This window comes from Cavia porcellus, unplaced genomic scaffold (genome assembly GCF_034190915.1).
Source record: "Cavia porcellus strain 051 isolate PalLab524CR breed Dunkin Hartley unplaced genomic scaffold, mCavPor4.1 scaffold_3, whole genome shotgun sequence".
Classification (NCBI taxonomy): domain Eukaryota; kingdom Metazoa; phylum Chordata; class Mammalia; order Rodentia; family Caviidae; genus Cavia; species Cavia porcellus.
Window position 1 is genome coordinate 97636657 of NW_026947486.1, and position 26692 is coordinate 97663348.

General features: G+C 35.7%; 1 protein-coding gene across 4 annotated transcripts in view; it reads left to right on the plus strand.

The window, feature by feature from the left end:
• Phf6 (PHD finger protein 6) overlaps nucleotides 1-26692 on the plus strand; it is a 55356-nt gene that overhangs the window by 21279 nt on the left and 7385 nt on the right. For 3 of the 4 annotated variants that reach the window (XM_013144413.3, XM_005000281.4, XM_005000282.4), the window contains exons 6-9: nucleotides 15493-15662; nucleotides 15923-16066; nucleotides 16928-17032; nucleotides 20178-20311. In XM_013144413.3, coding sequence (XP_012999867.1) covers nucleotides 15493-15662; nucleotides 15923-16066; nucleotides 16928-17032; nucleotides 20178-20311 — 553 coding nt within the window. The remainder of the gene's footprint in view (nucleotides 1-15492; nucleotides 15663-15922; nucleotides 16067-16927; nucleotides 17033-20177; nucleotides 20312-26692) is intronic. The other variant, XM_063246439.1, reaches the window with a different exon arrangement.

The following is a 26692-nucleotide window of genomic DNA, read 5'->3' on the forward strand; positions in this document are numbered from 1 at the left end:
CGCTCTACTTTATGATTGGCTTATGGTAGAAGAGTTACAGAATTGGATTTCAGGGACTGTGTTTGAGAATTGTATTGCATAGTCTCTAGAGCAAAGAGATACTAATATCTGTGGTAATTTATTGTTGTCATCTGTAGTTCAATACTTCTGATACTTAATATTTGATAAATATTGTACAATTCAGTCTTTCATGTTAGCTGTATAGAATTTGTATTATTTTGAAAGAATCCATAATTTAATTGTCTCCTCTTACGTAAAATACTGCCTAATAATATATAAGACTGATGTCATTGCTTTTGCTTAAAAAATGGACTGTGAATTTGCAGAAGCAATGTTTTCTTTAATCTGTAGTTTAAAGTATTTGTCTGTTAAATGGACTTCTGCTCTGTCACCAAATGATTAGAATACCCCAAAACTATATATATTTCCCTCTTAGAGTTGATGATGACCTTAGGAAGGCTGCCTGCAAAATGACATAAAATATGCAAGGAAGCATTTCTGTTTTAAAATATCTCCCCTGTCAGTGGTGACAGCAAACCAAGGACAAGGTCCCTCTAGAGTTATACACACATTGGTAAATTTATTTAACCCACAATGTACCGTGTTTCTTAGATGACTAAGGACATAAGCATAAGTTAGATGGATCTCTAACCCCAAGAAGCTTAAAATTTGAGAGGTGTACAATAAATAAATATTTGCACAATTTTTTTGTTTATAATTGATTATATAACACCAGTAAAAAAATACAAGGTTTGTGGGGGGTAACTACAAAGCAGTTTAATTTAGATTAAGATCTGAAAGACTAAAAAGAATGAAGGAGCATTTAGTGCAAAGGGATACATAGTAAAGGATACAGTGTGCATGGTGAGGTTTGAAGAGAAATACATGGGCCAGAATGATTGGTAAGGATTTTGGACTCTAAAGGATGACAGATGATGAGGGTTTTACACAGGAAGAGTGGCCTATTATAGAAGTCCTGGTGAGCAGTAATAGAAGCTTTCTAACATGTTTGTTTGTAAAGGGGCATGGGAATAGTTGGAAGGAAGTTAAATGATGGCTTTTTCTTAATTCATAGACTGTATGTGCTAGGAATGAAACCCAGGCCCTTGATGCATGCTAGGGAAATGCTCTACCACTGAGCTATTTTCAGCACTTGATACTTTTTAGAAGAATGAGTTCATAGAAAAACTGAGCAGAAAGTGTAGAATTCCCATACATCTCCTGTCAGCTTCTGTTACACAGAGCTTCCCTCCCTATCAACATTCCATGCCAGAGTAGTACTTTTGTTACGATTGATGAAGCACAGTGGCATATCATCATCTCCTAAAGTTCATAGTTTACATTAGGGTTTGCTCTTGGTCTGGTATATTCTGTGGATTTTACCATATATACACTGTTGTTTATCTACCATTGTACTATCATATCAAGTTACTTCACTGTTCTGAAAATCTCCTGTATCCCACCTTCTTGTTCTTTCCTTCTCTAAAACTTCAACACTGGTATTTTTACTGTCTCCATATTATTTCCTTTTCTAGCATGTCGTATAGTTGGGATCATACAGTAGGCCACTCCTCCTTTAGTGACTGAGTTCCATTCCTCTGGCTAGGTCATTAAATGACTTTGTCATTAAATGAAGAATTATATATAGTATATACATCACAATATTCAGAACAAAGAAATAGTCAAAGAAAATTCCAACTTGATTACTTGGATTTTATTTGCATAACTCCTACATGCAGTATTGTACTATATAACAGAAAATGAAACTACAGTACTATGTTATACAGTATAGCCAGGAAAAATTACAGTACTGCATAAATAAGGTATCTTATACCAAAAAAAAAATACTGAGGCTTTATAGACAAGATATATAGAACTGTACCCAAGAAAGACAGGTCATAAACCTGAGCAGCATTGCTTCAGGCATCAGTCTGAGTAGTTGTTAAACAGGTAGGTCATTAAGTGAGTAATATCTGTATATAGCTTTTTCAGATTGGCTTCTTTTACTTGATTCTTATTTTTTTTAAATCAGTCCCAGGGATTGAATTCACTACTGTGCACTTGCAAAGCAGGTGCTTATGCCGCTGAGCTGAATGAATCCCCAGCCCCTATTAGCTCTTATTTTTGTTTGAGGACAGAATTTGTTAATGCATAAATGCTTATGAAGAGACTGAAGGTACAGGAGATAGGATTCATCATGCAAAGGAAGATAATTGGCTTGTACTAGGAAGGTGTTTCGATTGAATAGGAGGGAAGAAGAGGATTGGTGGCTCCTGTCTGATCTGTTTGCAAGTTTGAAGACTGAGAGGAATAATGTGTAAGGTTTCCAGATTGAGGGCCCCCACTGAATTTTGGATTCATGAATTTGTATACTGGTACCCAACAGACAGATAATGTGACTTTTCCTTTAGCAACTCAGGGTCATAGGTATAGCACAGAGAATGTGGTGAGTTGATTAATTCTGAACTGGGGTATTGTCAGATGGGTTCAACAAAGAAGTAAAAGAATGAGGGAGTTTTGGGTATTTACCTGTATAAGACAGAAATCTGAGCTATATAGAGAGGAAATGAAGGCAGAGTGTAAGAAACAGCAAGGAATCAATGGAGTGGAGCTCCTGATGAGTTTGAAAAACAGTGAGACTGAGAAGAGTTGAGAAAGCACATGTCTGTGGTCCCAGAGTGTGACATAGTAATTGCAAAGGTAGAAGCATTGTAGGTGATTACAAGGTGTCTGGGTATTCTGGGTATGACTGTTGGAATTGAGTGGTTGATGAAGAAACTGAGTGGCTGAGTGTTGCTAAAATTGTTCATGTGTATAGTTGAAATCACCCAGGATGAATGCAGAAGCTGAGATTAGCAAAAGGGCTATGATGAACTATGTTCTAAATACTTGAGATAAGAAGGGAGTTAGTGGGGGCTGGGGATTTAGCTCAGCGGCATAAGCGCCTGCCTTGCAAGCAGGCAGTCGTGAGTTCGATCCCCGGTACCCATAAAAAAGGAAAAAGAACCCAAAAAAAGGCGGGGGGGGGGAGGTTAGTAATAGTTAACCAGGAAGGGAAGGAACCACTCCTGCTTAGGGTATTGTGTATGAACCAGCATCATGTGGGAGCTCGTTACAAATGCCTAACCTCAAGTTTTACCTCAGCTTATTAAGTAGTAATTGCCACTTTAACAAGACCCCAGTGGCTTTGTATTTACTTTAAATTTTGAGAAGCAGTGGTTCAGCTAAGTGGCATCGATATCAAAGATGCACAACTTTTTACAAGGGGATAGAGAACTAATGACTCAAATGCTTTGTAGTGAAACTTTCCTTAATGATAGAAATGTTTTTTATTTGTGCCATCCAGTATGGTAGCAACTGGCTAGCTATATCTAGTTATTGGCTGTTGTACTACTTAAAATGAGGCCACGCCTTTCCATTCTTAAATTTCCACTTTGAAATGGGCAGGAATAACTAGAATGAATTTCTACCTCTTGGGCTGGAGATTTACCTCAGTGGTAAAGTGCTTACCTAGCGTGCCTGAGATTCTGGATTCAACCCCCACCATGGCCAAAACAAGTCCTATTTTTTATGGGTTTTCCTATGCATGCCTTTACATATAGCTATGTTGTTTATCCTTTAAAAATGTCAAATACTGCTAATATCAAATCATCCAATCTTATTACTCATACGCATCTCTTGTTTTGTAGAAGTTTTGTAATATAATAGCTTATCATCACTAAATGTTTTGAGTACCTGCAAGGAACCATGATTGGGTATGCAAATCATTTTAATTAAAAGGTTGAAGGTTTTTGCACTTATTTATATTGAGCAAAAGCTTCTATGATGAGACAGAATAATCTGTATCAAGAGTATGAATCATAATCTCAAGTGTAAACTCAGATCAGTTTAGGACCTTGAAATCATAAGGAATTAAACCTGTGGTATATTAGTTCTCTTAAATTACCTAGTAAATAATGTCTTGGATGGGATGGTTACTCAAAAAAAGTTTGTAACCTCTTCAGTTTCTTCCAGTTGAAACTAAGCCAGTATCTAATGTGTTTGGGGGTGAAACTTTCTTCTCCCACAGCTTCTCTTGCACTGGGTGTTCCTAGAACAAGATGCATTAACAAAACATAATTTAAGTTTTAGGGATATGGGCCGGACACAGTTTAGTGACACACACGATTGGCAGAATTAAATACATAGTAGGAAAAATATTTTGCTAGCTACTTTTCTGACAGAGGACGAATATCTTGACCCTTGGGAGGTTGAGGCAGGAGGATCACTGCAAGTTCGAGGCCAGCCTGGGCTACAAAGTGAGTTCAAGGCCAGCCTGAACTGCATAGTGAGACCCTGTCTTAAAAGACAATTCATGGGGGCTGGGGATTTAGCTCAGCGGCATAAGCACCTGCCTTGCAAGCAGGTAGTCGTGAGTTCGATCCCCAGTACCGATAAAAAGGAAAAAGACCAAAAACAAAAAGAATTCACAAATATTAGGACCTCCCTCAATAAAGGACCCAGCCAAAAAATAGGCAATTGAAATGGATATTTCTCAGAAGTGCAAGCAGCCTATGAGTCCATGAAAAAGTGTACAGCGTCTTTAGACATTAGAGAAATGCAGATTAATACAATGCTAAAATTCCATCTTACTCCAGAAAGAATGTCATGAAAAAATTGAATAATAACAAATGCTGGTGGGATTGTGGGGCTGGGCAGGAGGATGAACTCTTTTACACTGTTAATAGGATTGTAAATTACAACAACCACTATGGAAATCACTATGAAGAGCCCTCAAAAACCAAAAACTAGAAATTCCATTTGATCCAGCTATTTCTTGTCTAGATATCTTCCCCCCAAAAGTTGAAAGGTACATTATTACAATGGTACTGCATACACGTGCTTGTAAATAGCACAACTCATAATAGCCAAATCTTCGAAGCAGCCTATTGGTTCATCAACAGATAAACGGATAAATAAAATGTGGTATGCATACACAATGGAGTACTTCTCAGTCATAAAGAAGGATAACTTTAAGTTATTTGTGGGAAAGTGGATGCACCTTGAGAGTCTAATGCTTAATAAAATAAATCAGACACTAAAGCTTAAATATTGTATATTTTTCTCTGAGAAACTCAAAACATAAAGAATTAAAGAGCAAAATGAAAGATAATCATAAACAGGGAAATAGATTTTTAGTGGAAAGGAAATAGATATAAAAAGGAGGCAAAGGAGAAGGAGGGAAGAGAGAGGAAGAAAAAATGCAAATAATTAACATGTTATGTAGCTGTACCAACTCCCTGCAATGCAAATAGTCATTATGTACAGCAAAGATGTACTGATAAAAAATAAAATTGGATTAAAATCCAAAAATGTTACAGTGGTGACACATAGAAATATTTAGAGATAAAAGGGAATCAATGCCTGTATCTTTTAATGCTTTCAGGAAAAATGTGTATGTATTAAAGAAGGAACTGTAAAGCTCTCAGAAGTGTGTATGTGTGTATCTAGAAAAAAATTAATGATAAAGCAGATATAAAATAGTGACATTTGTAAAATCTGAGTGAAGGCTATTAAGTTTGAAATTACTTTAAAAATGCCAAGTGCTGTGATTATGTTGACCATAAAACTCCATGCTTTCTGAGACATAAAGGAATCTTCTGTGCCTAACCTTGGGGTCTGTAATCTTGATTTTATTCAGGTACCTAGAGATTCTCTAATGAACAATTCTGAATCTTTAATATTATACTTCAGTATAATCATGTAAGTCCATGTATGTTTTAGGAAATAGGTCACTGTACTTACCTAAATTCATGAACTTGATTCTGGTCACAAACAGAGTTGGACCACAACCTAATAAAATTTAGTGGTTAGATTCAATTTTGACCTTAAGGGAAAATTTGATTCAATTCTCCTGTAGTTTGGTTTGCTACCAAAATTGTGGAGAGAATTGAGTTTGTAAACTGAGGCACCACTGTATTAGACATATGCTGAATGTTATATAGATTTGAAGTCTTTGCCTGTGGTAATATTTGCTTAGTGTTTTATTTTTCTTGTTCTTTTTCTATAGAATGTGAAGTTTCTATAGAATGGAAGTTCAGGGGGCTGGGGATTTAGCTCAGTGGCATAAGCACCTGCCTTGCAAGCAGGCCGTCGTGATTTCGATCCCAGGTACCGATAAAAATGAAAAAGACCAAAAAAAAAAAATGGAAGTTCAGAAGTTTAGGGAGATTTTCATGTGATAATAACTTTTTAAAAAATCTTTCAATTTAGCCAGTGACCCTGATCTGATTATTATACATTGTATATATGTATTGAAATGTCAATCTGAAGTGTATAAATATGTATATGTCAGTTAGACATATGCTTATTATGATATGTCAATTAGAATATAGGTATATTAAAATTTTTTAATGAATAGGCTTATTAAGTACTGGGAAGGCAGTACCATCAGATCTGTTTTTTTTTTTTTTTTTTTCCTTTTTATCGGTACCGGGGATCGAACTCAAGACTGCCTGCTTGCAAGGCAGGCACTTTTGCCACTGAGCTAAATCCCCAGCCCCTTAGATCTGTTTTGAATCTTGGCTCTATCACTTCCTAATCTCATGATCTTGGGCAAGTTACTTGATATTTCTCAGATGAAAACTTTAGACACATCTGTAAAATGGAGATTAAAGAAAGAAAAACAAGACTCTGGATGCAGCTCAGTGATAGAGTGATAGGATACTTGAGGCCCTAGGTTTGATCTTCAGCATCTCTCTCTCTCTCTCTCTCTCTCTCTCTCTCTCTTTCTCTCTCTCTCTCTCTCTTTGCAGCTCAGTGATAGAGTGATAGGATACTTGAGGCCCTAGGTTTGATCTTCAGCATCTCTCTCTCTCTCTCTCTCTCTCTCTCTCTCTCTCTCTCTCACACACACACACACACACACACACACACACGAACACACACAACATAGGATTGTAGTAAGGACTAAATAAAATAGTATATGTAAGGCTGTTCACATTCTTGGCACATAGTTAGTGTTCAGTAAATACTGTGTTCTATATCATTGTTCCTTTAAAAAACTATCTACATTTATTACTATTCATCTTTTTATGTACTCTTCCTTGGAAGACAGTGGAATTTAAATTTTATTCCTCATTTAATTTGGAAAACCTTAATAACATACTTACGTTGTGATTTTTATGCAGAACTGACTCCATATTCTTTTGTTTTGATTCTCCAGATTTATTGACCACCCCTGTACAAATCACTGTGTATGCTCATTTGGGTTTGGCACACTCTGGAGACTTTCACTATAGGAAATTTCAACCATACACACAAGTAAAGAGAACAGCATAATGAATTCCCATGTACTCTTTTCCTGATTTCAGCAGTCTTCAGATTTATGGCCAGTTTTGCTTTGTCAGTCCCAAAGAAATCCTAGATATCCCATCTGATTTTAGCATGCTTAATTAAGAATAATACATTTTGTTTTGTTTAAGAATAGTACTTTTGGGATGTGTGCTACATATTTGTATATGTATGTATCAGTGCACAATGAATATTCATAAAATATGTTGTTTAAATGATACCTTTCCTGAAAGTAGGAAGCTAAGTTCATTAGCTTCCCAGAACATACATAGCAAATGTGCATCATGGTCACACTAGAAGAATCAGAGTAAATGAGCTCCAGTTAGTCATTTACAGCAACCATAAAGATGCCAAGTGTAGGTGGTGATGCTTGCCCCAACCTTAATGGCTGTCTTTGTTCAATTTTAAATCCAACTTTCATTTATTTGGTAGCCACTCGTTGCAGTCACTGTGCTATAATTTAGTATATTGCCAGTTTTCATAGTGTGAATATTTCTAGATTAGTTTAAGGGAGAAAAAGTAGAAAGCATATCATCACAGTCAAAGGTATGAGTTCAAATCCAACCTCCTCCACATACTTGCTCCAGGACCTTGGCCTGGTCAGATTTTCTCTCCAGGACCTAAGTTTCATCTCTCTTTCTGGAGTTAGATTCCAGGTTCTTCTCTTCTCAAACAATTGAATGAAATGAGCAAAAAGCAGTGATGTTTATTTGAAAAAGAGTGAAGAGTGAGGGCAAAACAGGCTCTGCAGATAAAGCTTGGGCTGCCTACAAGAGGTAGAAGCAACTTCAAAGAATACCCTGGAGGAAGCAGAGCAGGCTATTGTGAGGAAAGCCCTGATAGCCTCTTTTTTCCTAATTCTAACAAACATCTTTTGAGTACCTGATTAATATGGTTGTCTTGGGAAATTTAGAAAAGAATCCCCTTGAGAGCAAAGAGTTTATAATCTACAATTCAGTGATGGCAAACCTTTAGAGCTTTCAGTAGTACAAGCAGCCTACTGTAGCATGCATGCCATAGGTTCTTCACCACTGGTCTACATGTTACATGACAAGAGTGGTGTTCTGACTTGTATCTAGATGTCTTCCCAAGCCTTACGTGATCTTAAGTGGGGCTTTTTCAGAGGTGACTGGATCTAGAGTGTGCGATGCTGGGATTGTTTCATGGTGCAATGCTACAATCAAGAGCATTAGGATTAAGGGTGTGAGTGCTACTCACACTAAATAGCCTGGATGTGATATAAGAAATAGAGCTGTGGTTATCTCTTGCTTGCTTTGCTATCTTCTGCCCTCCATGAAATATTTCTCTTCTGCAATGCCCCTCTGCCAAATCACCCTGCCTTGGAGCCAGCTATAGACCAAAACCTCTGCAAACTGTGAGCCAAATAAAGCTTTGTTCCCTTAACTTTGGGCGTTGGTTATTTTATCTCACCAAGAAAAATTATTAAGAAAGCAGTAAAGAGTAATAAAACTTTGTAGTTTACAGAACATTTTTCATAAGTAATTTCTGGAAGTAGATTTGAAAGGAAAGTATTAGCATTAGTCCCATTTAAACCTGAGGAGTGTTTGCCTTGTGAATGGTGAGGATCTGAACCAAGTTGAAACCTGCTAAATGGCAGACTTCATGTCCAAGGGTCCTTTCTGCTTTGTACCGTTAACTGATAGGAGAACTTAGGAGATGAAGTGAAATGGAGCATAAGTCAGGGAATGTAAAATGAGGAAAGCATTGATAATAAAGAGTAGAAAATTAATAGAGGGAGAGATGGGGCTTTTTAATACTGGGAGAAGGAAAGTTGGTGTCTTGAAAGTTGATTGCTTCTCTGCCCTACAAAGGCCATAACAGAGGCAAACCAAAGGGTAACAGAAGGTTCTAGCCATTTTAAAATGACATAATTATCGGAGGGCTGTATTTGTAGGAGGCATTAGGTGGCACAGGAAGAACAGGTCCATATTTTGTCACTTTCCTTAACCTGAATTTTTAGAAATTACAGCTGTATCATTATTTATTTGAATAGGTGTATAAACATTAAACAATAATCAGCAGTACAAAAGACTGCCCTTTTTTTTAGACAGGGTCTTGCTACGTAGTTTAGAATGTCCTTGAGTTCACTATGTAGCCCAGGCTAGCCTCGAACTCATAGCAAGCTAGCCTCGAACTCCTGCCTCAGCCTCCTGAATGCTGATATTACAGCTGTGCACCACCATGCTTCACTGCCTACTTTAAGTAGACTTTCTTCCATCGTGGCCCCTGTATCTCAGTTTCCAAATTCTGTAGCTAAAAGTAGACATTTCTTGTGCTACCTTCCAGACCAGTTCTGTGCATGCATGTCCATGTATAACGCTTATTTTTCTAACGTCCAGGACAATGTGAAAATATGTAGTTCTGTACCAGTGAATCAAAGGATATTTGTAGTTACTCACCGACATTTGTTCCGCTCTCTGTCTTCATGTCCTTGACCAAAATTATTTAATTTTTCTGAACTTTATTGTCTGGTATAAAATGAGAATTTGGGAAGATGACTAACCCAATTTTATTGGGTTGTTGGGAGGCTCAGATAACCCTTCTGTCATTCATACATACTACATAGTGCATCTAGCACAGTAAAAACTCAGAAGTTTCAATATTAGCTCTGATTGTATTTCTTATTTGCATATATGCATATGTATTTGCAAATGAAAGCTGATAAGATATTCTATAGGTGAAAAAGATAAATGGAGAAAGACATGCATTACAACATAGCAAAAACAATGAGAAAATAATTTATAGGTCATATAATCAAGTTGGCTAAACAGAATGTATTACTGCCAACTCTTTAAGGAGGTTAATTTGCCTTTACTGACATGGAAGGTTGCTCAGCCATATTAAAAGAAAAGGCAAGGTGTTGAATAGTATGCCTAGAATTCTGTTTGTTGTGTATACCTTGGAAAAGAATTTGCATACTCAGAAAAGAATAGCTAATCTTAAGTGTTTTATTGCCAAGCATTGTTCTAAGTACTTTAAATGAACTAACTCATGTAATTTATTCAAGATTTTCTGAAGTAGGTTTTCTGTCCAAGGAGATATAGTGTAGATATATAGATATCAAGACTTATACTAGGGCACTCAAGTTTCTGAGGCAGTAAAGGAAAGCAGTGAAGAGAGAGAACCTCCTAAAGAGTAAGGAGAAGAGGAGAGGTGGTTTGGCTGGGGAGCCAGCTGGAAGAGCAGAGCAGGTGGAAGCAGACGGTAGCAGGGGGATTTTTACTTTCTTTTATAATTACAAAAGGAAATACAGTTTTTAAATGTTAAAACCTTTTACAATTTTGAATGGTAAGGGAAATGTAATAGGTTGTAATCATGAAAAATTTAAATAGGTGTTTTGTCTTTGTGTTCACTTTTTCATGTACAGTTTCAATTATTTTTTAGGGTAAATTCCTATAACTTAACTCAGTGAGTCAAAGGGTACAAAAAGTACCCTTTCTTAACAAAAAGTTTGACTTCTTGACCGTAATCCACATTGCCATATTACTTGCTAAATATATTGTGCTAGGTTATATTCTCACCAGTGATGAATAGATGTCCACCCCCTTCACCACATGGGAGACTGCAAATTCTGGTAATTACAAAAGTAGCACAATACTCACTGTTTAAGAAAAATTAGAATGGGTATATATAGCTGAGGGTTAGAATACCTGCTTTGCATATATAAGGCTCTGGGTTCATCCCTAGCACTACAAAAAAAAGTACAAAGATGCTATTACTGTGAGTTTTTAAGAGTTCTTTCCTCATTCCAAATCACATCTCCACAAGTGTTTTAGTCACTTTTCTTGGTGCTGAGACATAATACTTGACAGGACTTAAAGGCAAACAGATTTTGTTTGGCTCACAGTTTATAGAGGTTTCAGTCCTGCGGCATGGTGGAAGGGCTTGTATATAGAGGGAATCTGCTTATGTCAGGCATGCCCCAAATCAGAGAGAACAAAGTGAGGAGTCAGGGAAGAAGCATGCCCCTGGTGACTCACCATTTCCTAACAGGCCCCTTTCCCTAACAGCAAGTCAGCTATAAGCCCCCATAATCCAGTCACCTTCCAGAAGCCCTGCTTATAAGTGCGTGAGGCTCTCACAGGAGCATCTAGTTATAAGCCATAAAAAGGAGAAATCAGTAGTAATAATTTGGATCTTCCCAGAGCTATTTTTCCATACAAATTTAGACATATGTGCACTTACACACTTTTAATGTAGTGACATTATACCACACACACACAGTTATGCAACTTGCTTGTTTCATTCTGTGATATATTAATTAGACCTTCCCTGTAAGCGTACAGATCTATGTCATTTTAAAGTTCTATTCCATGGAATATAATAGAGTCACCCTTTAAGGATTTATTAATAAAAATATATTATAAAACTTTTTGTGGTTACAAATCATGCTGCAATGATCTTCCTTGTGAAAATATATATATGTACTTAATTTGTGTGACTATGGGAGAAACTCCTAGAAAGTTGTGTATGGTCAAAGGTTCTGTGCTTTTAACATTATGAGTAAGTGCCTTTACATTGCTTCAGAAATCATTTACCCAATTTGAGCTACCACCAAGAGTGTCAGTCTTGATTTTTCAAGTTTTGAGTTTAATATTTTGTCTTTAGTTTTTGCAACTCTGATTATGTCATTTAATTTTCATTTCTGTTATCATTAGTAAGGTTGGGCTTCTGTACATATTTTTTGGTCATTATTTCTCTTATGAATTACCCGTTCCTGTCCTTTTTGTATTTTTCTCTTGGAGGTTTATCTTTGTAAAGTTGAATTGTAGGTGGTCTGTGTGATATTGGTATTGCATTTCAACCACCATATGCAAATAGTATCACAATTTGTCTTTTTGTTGCTGCTGTTTGTGATGCTCAGTATTCCCAGCCCTATTTTATCTTTAAACTTAATTTATGATACATCTGGCTGTAGAAAAGCTACTTATTTTTAGTCACATCTCTGTTTTCTATTATAAGTACATGTATCCCACTCTACAGAATATTTGTAAAAATCTCCATTCTGTTACATTTATCATTTGTTTAGTGATTAGGTTTTAAAGTGTCTCTGATTTTTTATATAGTATGAGGAAAGGAATCTCATTTTTTAAAAAATAGCCAGTAGTATGATCTTGTCTTTTCCCCACTCATCTGAAAATCTAGCATTATCCTATTCTTAGTTCTCAAATGTTTCATGATCCATTTTCAAGCTTACCTTTCTCATCCACTTGGTCTGTCTTCACTTATATGTGTCTGTTCTCATACCAATATTTTAACAGCTGTTGCTATATAGTATATTTGGTATTTTTTGAAAAGGTATTGTTTTGTATTCTTGTCCATTTACTTTGCCAGAAAACTATAGAAATACCTTAAAGTTCTTTTTATGTTAAATTAGATTTGCAAAATTTGTTTTCTAATGTTGATCCCCTTTACTTAGAAACATGATCTGTGTTCTGCATTTAGAAAGGACTTCTATATTTTTACTTCTATCACATTTTTGTTGGGTTTGTTGTAATTTTTCTATTTAAAGTCTCTTTTGATAGATAAAATATCATTTAATTTATAATTTGATGCTAGGAAAATTAAATATTTTTCTGGTGCTGGGGATTGAACTCATGGCCTCTCAAATGCTGAGCAAGCACTCTACTACTGAGCTACCCAGCTGTTTTAAGTTTTTAAATTTTGAGACTGGATCTTGTTAGTTGCCTTGACAGACCAAACTTTCAATCCTCCTCTCTCAGCCTCCCTAGTAGGTCAGACAGGTGTGTTCTACCATGCATGGCAGAAATTATTTCAAAATACGTTTTATTAACTACATATATTTCATGAATTTTGTCATCACGTCTTTGATCCATTTTTCTACTGGGGTATTAATTGTATATGAATTTATATAAGAATAATAATTTTCTGTCACAGTATAGGAAATACTGTTCTAGATTACTGTTTGCCTTTTGACTCACCATTCTTTTTAGCTTCCAGAAGTTTAAAAATTGAACATTTAAGTCAATTCTGTGCAACTTTACTAGTTTTGCTAATGTCTCCTAAAATATTTTTGCTGAATGATTTCATACTTAGGAGAAAGATGTCATGTGGAAAACTAGTCATGTGTGCTGGTAATAGGATCAGTTTTTAATTTCTTTTAGACTAATGTAGTGTTATGGTATTAGTGATTGTTTAATTATAAATAATGAAATGTTACATACACAGTGGCACCTCAGTTCATGAACTTAATTTGTTCTATGATTTTAGAAAAGATGGCCACATTTTTGTTTCTGTGGGTAAGGTGACCAAGATCATGTTTGTCACCTGATGCAGAGTTTGCAAAGAAAAACAAAATTCTGCCAAACACTTTTGTTTCTGAACCAAATTGTTTACACACAAAAGTGTTTGTGAACTGAGGTACCACTATCTATGCACACAACTGAAATATATATACAAATATATATCAAAAATTGAAAAATTCAGCTATGATTTTTCATTTGAAGCCTTTTTAGTTTTTAGCAAGTATAAGTAATCCTAACAGCTTTAATAAAGTCACTTTGAATATTAAAAGTGAATAATATGCTTTGATATGAAATTTTCTGTAGTTTTATGATCACCTATGTTTAGTTCTCTGTCTGCATAGGAAGTTGTTTACATAGATTTATCTTATTCCCTGTAAATCATTGTCCACTAACTTACACCTTTTCCCCTTAAATCCCTCCAATCCCATCATAGTTAGGTAAAGTTCCATTCATATAACTTAGTCATTTTGCAGTCTAATACTTAAAATTTCCCTGAATTTTTACGTTTTAAGTATACTAATTAAGTTACCATTTTCTCACCGTAATGTATGTGCTTTTATTTAAAAAAAATCATTTAAAGTAGTCCCAGGACTGGGGATGTGGCTCAGTGGTTGAGCTTTTGCCTTGCATGCACAAGGCCCTGAGTTCAATCCCTAGCACAGAAAAAAGAAAATACTGACACTTCTAAAGTAATACCAGCACTCTGGAAGACCAAGGCAGAAAGTTCTCAAGTTTGAGTCCAACATAGGCAGCTTAGCACCTTAGCAAGACTCTGTCTTAAAAAATTTTTTAAAAGGTTTGGGGTTGTAATTCAGTATGGTTCAATCCCCATCATTGTCAATGAACAGGCAGGCAGGCAGGCAGGCATAAGCATCTGAGAGGAGGAGCTGATGCTTTTTTGGTGTGAAATTAGTCTCTAGAATTAAGCGAATAACATATTAAAGGAAAAATCAGTGAAGGTGCTAGATGGCTATGCCTAGAACATTTATGGTTTGACCCTAGGACAAGAATCAGTTTTTATACCCTTCTGATAATTTAAATACATTATCTATGTACAGTAGACTTTAATAAATATTTGTAGTTACTATTTGAATGAAATAGCTTCCATTAGTGCTAGAAATTATTTTCAATTTGTTGGGAAATATAATTCTGAAGTTTATACATAAATTTTGTTCAATCTATCAAAATATACACAACTAAACTTTAAACATTTCCTTTCTCCCGCTTGTGTTGGGAACTCTTTTTTTACTTATTATTTGTTTAATTACTTGATCAGTTCAATTATAGGTGACATCTTTGATGAATTTGTACATTCTGTTTCCATGATGATTGAAGGATTATCTAGACCAGTGATGGAAGCAGCCCATATCTGTGCAGCTGAGTACTGTTGCAGCTAGTCATGTGTGGGTGAGAGCTCTTGAAATGTGGTCGGCGTGACTGTGAAACTGGTTTTACTTTCATTTTAAATGACTGAAATATTTGAAAGCAAGGCAGTGTGGTGGCACATATCTGTAATGTCAGCACTCAGGAGTCTGAGACAGGAAAGTTTCAAACAGAGGCCAACCTGGCCTAATTAGGAAGACCCTGTTTCAGAAAAACAAAAGGAAAAGTAAAATTGCATAATCAAGATCACAAAATTCACTTTTACAAAATTGCAAGTCAAAGGAAATAATTAAGGTTACAATGCTTATAATATGTTATATTTTATTTTTGTTGCATTTATCTGAAATATTAGGTTGCTATGTTGATTATAACAGACCATTTTTCCTCATTTCTACTGATTTAATTGTAAGGAAAACCTATGTCCTGTGGATTAATAAACAAATTTTCCTTTTTATGATTGGTCCATATAAAGCTTTTGTTCATTTTTAAGCAGCTGATTTAGAAGAAAGTTTTAATGAGCATGAATTGGAGCCCTCGTCCCCAAAAAGTAAAAAGAAAAGTCGTAAAGGAAGACCAAGAAAAACTAATTTTAAAGGACTGTCAGAAGATACCAGGTCCACATCTTCTCATGGAACAGATGAAATGGAAAGTAGTTCCTATGTAAGTAGTAAACTATTGGATTCTTAGTTTTTGTTACATCATGCATATTTCATTTAAACTGTGTTTATAAGTAGGGTTTATCATTTGAAGTGTTAAATAAGCCTGAAAAATGATAGCATTTTTAAAATTATTCTTTTGGTGGGGTACCAGGGATCAAACTCAAAACCACGCGCTTGCAAGGCAGGTGCTCATGCTGCTGAGCTAAATCCTCAGCCCCCCCATAGCATTTTTAAAGTACTTTTTTTCTTTTCCATTTGCAGAGAGACAGGTCTCCACATAGAAGCAGCCCCAGTGACACCAGGCCTAAATGTGGATTTTGTCATGTCGGAGAAGAAGAAAATGAGGCAAGAGGAAAACTGCATATATTTAATGCTAAGAAGGCAGCTGCACATTATAAGTGCATGGTAAGCATGGTTCTTTTTATGTGCTTTTAAGCCCACTTTTTTTTTGCTTACAATACTGGGGGTTTAACCTTGGATATACTAGGAAAGCATCTAGAGCTGAGGCTCTGTCCCAGCCAAACCTACATTTTTAACTAATAATTACTTCACAGATGTAATAATTTCGTCATCATAAATACATTATGAAAGGTATTTTAGGCTTATACTCTAATAAATATCATTTTTATTGTGATTAGCATACTGTATTACAATTATATTTTGATGAACCTGCTTTCCGTAATAGACCCTTAAATTCCTTGAAGATAAGAGTAAGGTGAAGTGTTTTTTTGGAGGGGTGTACCAAGCTCAAACTCACAAGCTCACACTTGACAGGCAGGCACTTACACTGCTGAGCTAGATCCCTGACCCAATATGGTGAAGTTGTTTTTATCTTTCCTTTCTTAAATCCAGGCCTGATTTAGAGTACAAAAATGTTTCTTATATTGTACTGAACAGAAATACAGGAGTTTCTCATCTGCCTCTCTGGTTAAAATTTGATATTTAAAGTAGTTTTTGAAGCTTTATGAAATATGAAACCATTGAGACAATAGAGTAATAATGTTAATCTTCATTGTTTGAAGCAGAGTATCTAGTCTTGGCTATACACTGGCAGTCTCAGTGTATTTTTTTCCCCCAGTGTTCTTATTTTGGGTTGTATTTTAATCAGATATGACTATGTTAAATAAAATACTTGACTTAATACATATTATTAAGAAAAATTATCTTTTGCTCTTGAAATTAGAGCAATATTATGTGTTTGTTATCTTGTTTACCCTCTTATAAGGGCACTCTGAATGGTAATACTTCTGCATTTTTCTTCTCTAGTTGTTTTCCTCTGGCACAGTCCAGCTAACAACAACATCAAGAGCAGAATTTGGAGATTTTGATATTAAAACAGTACTTCAGGAGATTAAGCGAGGAAAAAGAATGGTCGGTGATTTTTATATTTGTGTTATGCAACATTACTCTAAATTCTCTATTATAGTGTATCTGAAATATATCCAGTCATCCGGAAATTTAATATAAAGTAGTTCATATGTTAGGGCAAGGTATATATTTGACTTACATGTAATATAATAAAGGATGTTAATGTTACTGAAACTTATCCCTCTTTCTATGCAACTTCATTTCTTAAGAAAATTATACAAAGGAGATTTTCATTTCAAGGTATTTGCAAGTACTTTAATAAAATAAATGAAGATATGAATATGGAAAAGCTTATAAAGTTTAAAATGTTAAATTATATAAGCTCGATTAAAGAAAAGTTGCACAAACCTAATGCAGCATTGAGAACCACACAATACTGTTAATTCTTCTTTTTTGTTTTAATAAAATTTTTTAGGGTCATTTGTTTAGATTATATATAAACAGTTATGTCTCGTAAAATGTTTATTGTAAAACATTAGTAAATGTTTTTAGTAAAATGTGTTTTAGACTCATATTTTTAAACATAACTGAACTACTAAGAAGCTTCAAGAAATACTGGTGATTTTCTTAATTATATATTCCTTTGAAGCTTATGAATATAAAAATCTGTGGAATACAAAGTCTTTTCTTTAAGAACCATCATCATCTCTACAAATGACTTAATTTTTCATTATGTTTTTTGGAAATTTTAAAACATCAAAAAAAGAAAGCCTAGTAACACATCCACTCATCACCTTTATCCAACAACTATCAAGTATTTGTGACATTCATTTTATGTATGCCTTTAATTTTTGTTGTTTGAAGTATTTTAAAGCAGAACTCAGACTTCATGTATTTCACCTCTACATACTTCTGTGTACATCTCTTAATTGGACATTTTCTTAGCTAACAACATCACACACATTGTAAGTTAATAGTTACTAGTTCATGTTTGTATTTCCCTAACTGTCTCAAAACTATAAGCTTGATTTATTTGAGTTGAATTCCAAAAGATGACTGTATTTGCATTTGGTTCTTATATAGCACATCCCTTATTTAATACAGCATAAAACGTTCACCCTCTCTTGGTTGCTTTTGATATTTCTTATGCTATTGATTTGTTGAAGAAATTGACTTAATTGTTCAGTAGAATATCCTAGTGTTATTTGATTTCTCATGGCATTATTTCATTTGTCACTCCATCGCCCATATTTCCACTTAAAGTGAGAATTGCATGTAATGGCTTACTTAGATTCAGTTTCAACTTTATGTGGTAGCATAGCAGATAGATCATAATGGCTGATCTTTGAATGCAGGTGGTGTCTGATCCCTCCCTCAATTATGAAGTCGTCTTTCTGTCTCATGTAACATTTTCAGACAGTTATCTTCTTTGCCTCCACTGGAAATGACCCTCCATAGAACTTCCTATTTTAAAGTGTAAACATTCTTTTTATCTTTTCTATTTTGATATAGTTCAGAATATTGATACTTCGGTTGCTCTTTTTAAAAATGAAATGTTAAAAAGCAACCTGTAGTACTAAAAAATGGAAAATCATTTATTGTATAATGCAGAAATGTATCATACACTAAAATTTGATTAGGTGAGTAAAGCAACAGTTGAACTCTTTTTGTTGCTGTTGTTTATGTTTTTTGAGACAGAGTCTCACTGTGTAGTTTAGGCTGGCCTTGAACACACTTGGCTGGCTTGGCTTCGAATGGTGATCCTCTTGCCCCAGCCTCCTGAGGGCTCTCATTAAAAGCATGCACCACCACACACAGCCCAGTAATTCAACTCTCTCAATCAATTTATCGTTTATATCTGCACTACTAACCTAGCATTTCTCTGAGGTGTGCATCAAAGGAAATTAGCCAGTCTATAAGAATACTCCCAGCCAGCTTCAAAAATAAAAGGGCAGTTAGAGTTCAGTAAATTTGTTTTGTTTTTTGGGGGGATTAAACTCATGACTGTGCGCTTGCAAAGCAGGCACTTATGCTGCTGAGCTAAATCCCTAGCTTGAGTTTAGTAAATTTGAAAAATTTTTACTGTATACTTCTTCCTGAAGAAAAGTGTATCAGGAGTTCTACAATAAAGCAGTCGAGTTAACCTGGTATTTTTCAAACATATTTGACTGAAATCCTTTTTCTCTCCAGGTACCTTTTCATCTCAGATCATTCTTTCGGTGATGCTGATATAGGCCACACTGAGAAGTTTTCAAAGATTTCGTTTTCTTTAGTCTCCCTTTGTCCTTTTGCCTACTTAGTAGTGACCCTTGTCTAAGGAGATTGCTTTTTTGTTGTCCCATTCTTTGGCCCAGTCAGCATGGGAAACCTCTGATTTGGGGAGAGAGAAAAAATCAAACCACTGAAATATGCAATATTACTCTTTTTAGTTTTGGCATTATCAAGGAATGTCTTTTCTATACAGTACTTAGATGTCAGATCTCTCCTGGCTAGGGTGTTTTTTTTTAATATTTTGGTAGTTTATAAATGTTAAACAGTTAAAACATCAGGGGATGACTTTAGAAGTATGGTAAAAGTTGCAGTATTATCATTATTATCATTATTATTATTATTATTATTATTATTAGTCTTTGGGTTTTAGAGACAGAGTTTCACTTTGTAGTGCAGGCTGGCCTTGAACTCACTATGTAGCACAGACTGGCCTCAAACTTGCAGTAGTTCTCCCTCAGCCTCCCAAGTGCTGAGATTACAAGCATGTGCCAGTCCACCTTCAGTCCGCCAGTTTTGTTTTGAGACTAGGTTTCCTGGACTCAGGTGATCCTCCTGCCTCAGCATTCTGAATAAGACTGTTAAGGCAAACAAATGTGTCTGACTATAGCATTATTTCAATTATATATTGTGTAATGAGTTTTGTGTATTCCTTTTTAAAAGTAGAAAGTGGCTGCTGTTTGCTTTGTAAACTTAAATGTTTGGCTGAAATATGAGTAAAATAAATAAGATTGCCTACCTGGGTGTGTAATGCCAGCATTCAGGAGGGTGAAGCAGGAGGATCTCTGTGAGCTCCAGGCCAGCCTAGGCTACATAGTGAGTTTGAGGCCAGCCTGAACTACATAAGGGGCCCTTGCCTCACAACAACAGCAATAACAACATAGATTGCTTAAACTCTGAAATATGGCTTATGATGATTATTTTTTTTTCCTTTAAACAGAAATGTACGCTTTGCAGTCAGCCTGGTGCTACTATTGGATGTGAAATAAAAGCCTGTGTTAAGACCTACCATTACCACTGTGGAGTACAAGACAAAGCTAAATACATTGAAAATATGTCAAGAGGAATTTACAAGTAAGAAAATAATTGTCCATTTTCCTAGAATAAATAGCTCTCCTTAAATAGATGACACTAATTTAAATGATGTTTGTTCTTAAGTGGTGTTAGTCAAGGGTAGAGTACTGAGGATATTATAGAAGGCATGAGAACTGTGATTGACATTTCCTTCTTCCTAGTAGCCCTAGATTAGCATTTTTCACCCAGTATTATGCTTACACTGTGCCAGGCATTGTGCTAGGACATGGGTATAAAGAGCCAACACAAACTTGTTCTCATGAAGCATACAGTCTATCAGGAGAAACCATTAATTAAATGGCCTAGTGAGGAAATACGTGATTACAAACTACATATGCCCTGTAATGATGTTCCAAGGTTCTGTGAGAGCCTGTAAAAAGGAAGAGCTAACCTAGTCTGTAGAGGAATGTTTAAGAATTTTCTGAAGGAAATAGTGCTAGCACTGAAAGAGGAAGTGCAAAGGTAAACTAAGTGGAAGTGTTCTAGGCAGAGAACAGGGATGTGCAAGACCTTTGGGACAGAAACTAAGAGGATGTGATGAGATGAGTTAGAAGACAACTGAAGATCGAAACCAAGATGATGGAAGTGCAGGATTTGAAGATGCTGGAGGTGTAGCTTTGTGGTAGAGCACTTCTCTAGCATGTGTAAGTTCCTCAGTTTGACCTCCAGCACCACAAAAACTAAGGGTGTGGAGTTTCAGAATTGCGTGACACTGTCCTTTTCATGGTTCTTCCACTTACTCTGCTTCCTTGGGCTGGTATTACAATGTATATCTGTAATGGCTCCATTTGTTTAATCAAGTAGAGTATAATTTGGGAAGGCTCTCTGAAATTTAATTGACCTTTACAAGTGGTAAACCATTTCCATATTCTCACATGTCTAGTATGCAGTGAGCCAGTAACTTTTGTGTTAACTCTATGTAAAAAACAATTTACACTGTCATCAGATCCTTTGGGTACCTGCATCAGATGCTAGAGCTATTGTAAAATTTACCAAATTTTGTTTAATTGTAAAGGCACAAATATTTTTCAAGGGAGTTGTGTCAAGTTTTTAAGGAACAAATAATTCCAGTATAAAATATTTGAGGAGATCTAGCACAAAGAGATGGAAATCTTGGCTCATTCTGTAAAGCATGCATACTTGTGGTATCAAACCTGAACAAGATAAAAAAACAAAGACTATGCCAGTCTTCCTTTTATAAATACACAAAAATTGAAATAAATACTGGCAAGTCAAATTCAGCTCTGTAATCCAAGAATTTAAAGATACCCAAAACTAGTTAATGTGTTCTGTTGTAGTTAATAAAGGAAAAAACCTTCCCCATGAATGGTAAAGAAATACTCTATAATATTCAGTAAACATCCGTTTCTGGATCTTAAAATACCACAGTAAGAGTACTTTGGTAAACTAGGAAATGTTTTGCTATCACCAGGGATTGAACCCAGGGGGTGTTGTGGTGCATCCCCAGCCCTTTTTAAAAAAAATTATTTTGAAATAGAGCCTTACCAAATTGCTCAGGCTAGACTTGTACTTACGATCCTTCTGCTTCGCCCTGTGGACTACTTGGGACTGTAGGCATATGCCACCATGCCTGGCAAGCTAGGAAACTTAGTGGATGTGTAAGAGAAAACAGAAATAGTTTGTTTAATATTGAACTAAAGAAGCATTGTTTTTTATCTAGGAGTGAGCCTCAGTATCCCTGAGGGTAGTTGGAGTCCTCTCTGGAAATGGTGTGTGCTTGGGCCTCATTCACAGAGATGTAAATTCAGTAGGTCTGGGTTGAACCCTAACCCTTGTTTGATGAGTCTCCAGAAATTCTCATGTTCATCTCTAACTGAGCCACTAGACTAAATCCACTTTCATTAGATGAGCTACTAACATGATTTCCAGTGGGTTTTTTTGGGAAAGTTAAGCTAGTGCAACAAGAAAGGGGCAGGTTGGAGACATAGCTCAGTAGTAGAGACCTCGTCCAATATTAAAGAGGCCTTGGGTTCCATTCCCATCAATGAAAAAAAAACTGTATAATAAATAAAATGGTCATTAACTTAGTAAAATCATTGAATACTCACTTATGCCGTAGAATGAGATGACTTAAAATTAACTGTTTAGAGAAAATGTAAAGGAGAAATGGTCATTCCCTCTGCCTGCCTGCACAGGTACATGCACACATGTGTGCATGCATCCCACAGATAGTAAGCCTTTCCTTTTAAAAAATGTACTTTATAAGACACAGATGAATGGTGAAATATATTATGTTCCTTAATAGAATCATGCAGCACTGAAGGATACCTATTCTCACCAAATTAATCTATAAATTGGTATAATTTTCATCAAATCCAAAATTTTTGATGGTTTAATGCAGAAGAGCAAACAGTATAATTTTCTATTTTTAATGGTTATATGTGCTTTATATAATGAGAAAAATAGCTTACACAAGATAGTTACTTTTTACATAAAGACACCAGAGGAAAAGAGTAGATGGAAGACAGAGTTTCCCAGATGTCATCAGGACCCCAGGTGACCCACCATCATTCTACTCACTCTTCCTTAGGACGCCATTCCACATGTGTGTTTTTATATCTGTAGGAATAGCTTTAGAAACACATTCAACAAACTCAGCATTGTTACCTGTTGTTAGTTTTGTCAGGATGCCAGAGAAGAGCCCGTTTTCATACTGCTCCAGGAGACAATTCTGTGGTGTATGAATATTTCCACAAGCAGTCCATTATTAGCCATTATTTGAAAATAAGCCCATTTTAAACATCTACAGTCTGACTGTGTGAAGAATTGTTGCTTTAAATTTTATCTCTATTTAGATATTATAGTTACCTTTTTTCATTTTGAAAAAACTGGAAAATTAGTTAAGATTGAAAAGTTAGTCAGGCATGGTGTTATATGCCTACAATTGCAGCACTTCAGAGACCGAGGCAGGAAGATCAAGAATTCAAGGCCAGTTTGGACTACAGAGTGAGACCCTGTGTCAGAACAAACCAACAAAAAGTTAGTGTCAATTTTAATTCTACCACCTTGGGCCAGGGATATGACTCAGTGGCACAGTGCCTGCCTGGCAAGCACAGGGTCCCAAGTTTGATTCCCAGTACCAAAAAATAAAAAGTAAAATAATTCTACCTCCTAGAGATAGCAATTTTAAATCTTTTGGAATGTTTCTTCTAGACATTTGTTTAAATGTATAAACACAGGGAGTTTTCTTTTTTAGTTCTGTTTGTTTGAGACAGGATCCTGCTATGTAATTCAGGCTGCTGGCCTTTTTCTCACTCTTATGTATCCCAGCTGGGTATGGTGGCACATGTCTGTAATCCTATTTGCTTGGGAGGATGATCCAGGAGGATTGCTGAGTTCAAGGGCAGCTGGGCTGAATAGTGAGTTCAAGGCCAGTCTAAGCTACATAGTGAGACCCTGTCTCGAAAAAAAATAAAAAAAACTGGCCTCAGATTTGCAGGAATCCTCTTTCCTCAGCCTCCTGAATGCTGGAATACCAGGCATGAGCCACCACAACTGGCAGAATTTTCTTACATGTATGGTTTAATAGTCTGTTTTCTTACTTTAGACATTTACATTAATTTTACTTTTTAAGTATTTTAAAAAATGTTTCAGTGAGCATCTCTGAATAAAAATATTCATGCTAGGATCCATGATAATTTGAATTGCTTTTTTTTCTGCATCATTGTGTTTCTTACTCTTGAGTGTGGTGATGTACACTGTAATCCTAGCACTCAGAAGGCTGAGGTAGGACAATCGCAAGTTTAAGGCCAGCCCAGACTACATAGCAAGTTTGGGGCCAATTTGGGCAACATAGTGAGACCCTGTCTTTAAAGCGCAAAATAATAGAAACGTATTTCTTAAATCTGCTTTCAGTGTGGCTGCAGATAGACCATAGAATTCAAATAAGAATTTATATGCAAATAATTTAGGGAGAGAGGAACCGACAAATAGAAGGAAAGAGCAGGAGGGATATTTCTGAATGCCTTGGCTTTTCTGTCTTCTAAATGTGACTTTCCTTCCTTACCAGCCCTTTCTAGATCTTGACTTAATCGTATTTGAAAAGGGATGAGAAGAATATATAATGGATTTTATTTTTGTATATCCTGATTTTTATCTTTACTAAATTTTAAAATTATTTAAAATAAACTTCTAAAATGTCGGTCTCCTACCATAAAATGTGAGTGCTGTTGCAGAGTTCTTGTTGGCTCAGTTCGACACCTATGACCTTAATGCCTTAGACAAGTGAAGAGCACGTAAGGGACTATGAGATATATTTCACAGGTGAAAATCCCATAGAAAGATTAAAACTTTATTCCGACAACCAAGGACTTATCCTTTTAGATGAAACTCTTTATTAAAAAGATTTCCAAATATACACAGAAATAGAGTAGTATAACAACTTTCCTATTCCGTTTACTTAGTTATTGCCACAGCTGTGTCATGTATTGTGTTTTTGCCCCAAAAGTTTATTAAAGCAAAATCTCTTGTCATTTTATCCCTGTGTACTTCAATACTTAGAAACAGGGATATTTCTTTTCTGGGTGTTGTGGCACATGCCTGTAATCCTAGCACACTGGGAGCCTGAGTTAGGATCACAAATTCAAACTCAGCCTGGGTGACTTAGCAATTTAGCAAGACTCTGTCTCAAAGTAAAACATAATTTTTAAAGGGTCAAGGTTGTAGCTCATTGAAGGCCTAGGGTTCAATTCCTGGTGCCACCTTCCCCGAAGAGATATTTCTTACATAATCACTATCTCATTATCACAGGATATAATGTGAACAGTTATTTCTTAACATCCTATCATACCCAGTCCATTTTTGCATTTCCTCAGTTGTCTTGTAAATGGCTTTTTAGACTTGATACATTCAAATCTGAATATTTATGAGATCCCTGCACGGCATTTACCATTTCTTAAGTCTGTTTTAAAATGGAACCATACCCACCCCACTCCTGACATTCTCTTTCTTGAAATACTCCAGTAAGTTGTCCCGTAACTGTCATGTTTTATACTTGCCTGTGTGCTATTTTGTGATGCTGTTTATCTTGTATCTTTAACTCTCTCCCTCCTCTACCGATTTTTGTTGTTGTTGTTGTTGGTGGTGGTGGTGGTGGTGTTACTGGGAATCGAACTCATGACCTTGCACTTGCCAGGCAGGCACTGTCCTGCTGAGCTTTATCCCCAGCCTCTCGCCCCATATTTTGTGTAAACTGTAAGTTGGTTCAAATGTTTAATTTCATTTGGGTTATATTTTTGAGAAGATGCTTCATAGATGACACTACATAGGAATCTCTTAATATTTAAAATCATGATTTTTTTTAAAAAAAGGTAGTTCCCAAGGTAGAACATTTAAAAAGTATAAATTCTCCATGGCTTTTTGAAAGCTAATGAAAATGTTTTAAGGTTCTAAAATAATGAATGAAACTAGATTGAATTTAATTGTTATGATGGTACTCCCAACCCCACTCTTGCCTTTTATTCTTTATTTCCCTCTGGATTACACAATCTATTTGTGACAGGTAAATTCCTGTAGAGCCTTCTGTCCACTGCTGACCACAAGAGGGCCAGCAATGAACATATTCTAAGAGTTGTTCTATCATCTTATGTACAGTTGACTTGACATTGAGTTCAAATCAGCCCACCTTTTTCTGATTATCGCAAACCACCTTCAGTACTATTTTTATTAAAAACTTAATAAATTTCAAAAGTACAGTGTATATATCCAAATAAAAAGTTGGAAAAACATGTTGCCAATGAGTCACTACAGGAATCACTTTCTTGTTTTAAAGACAAAATCTATCCGTCACTACCACCTTAACCAATCAACTAAGCATAGGCTCACTAATAATGGAGCTGTTTGAACATATATACAAGTTGAACCTAAAGCTAACCAAGCCCATAAGCCTTATTCCCAGTTTAAAAAAATTTGAGAAGAGAAACAAAACTGTAGTAGAAAATCCACAGTGTGGTTCAATTGGTAAGCTCTCTGGCCTGGTCTCATCCAAAAAAGTCAGTGTCGAGAGACAAAAAGAAGTTGGAGGGACCAGTCTAGCTTGAGAGAGACAGAACTGAATGCAGTTTGGAAAATGTGGATGATGCATGAAGGAATGTATTCTAAAGAAGGCCAGTACAGTGATGATGAAAGGGCATTTGAAGAGTATGAGTAAAATTGTTTTACAGAATGTGAATAGCAAGTAAAATATATATAGACTGTATTTCTTGAAATGTGATTGTAAATTGTGTACATAAAGTGAATTTATAGAATTCTTATTATTTCATTACGCCAAAAATTGATATTTTAAGTTGACTGAAAACCTGGCTTTACTCTTACTGGGCAAAATGAGAATTGCCTTTATGATAACTGCTGTATTTAACTAGA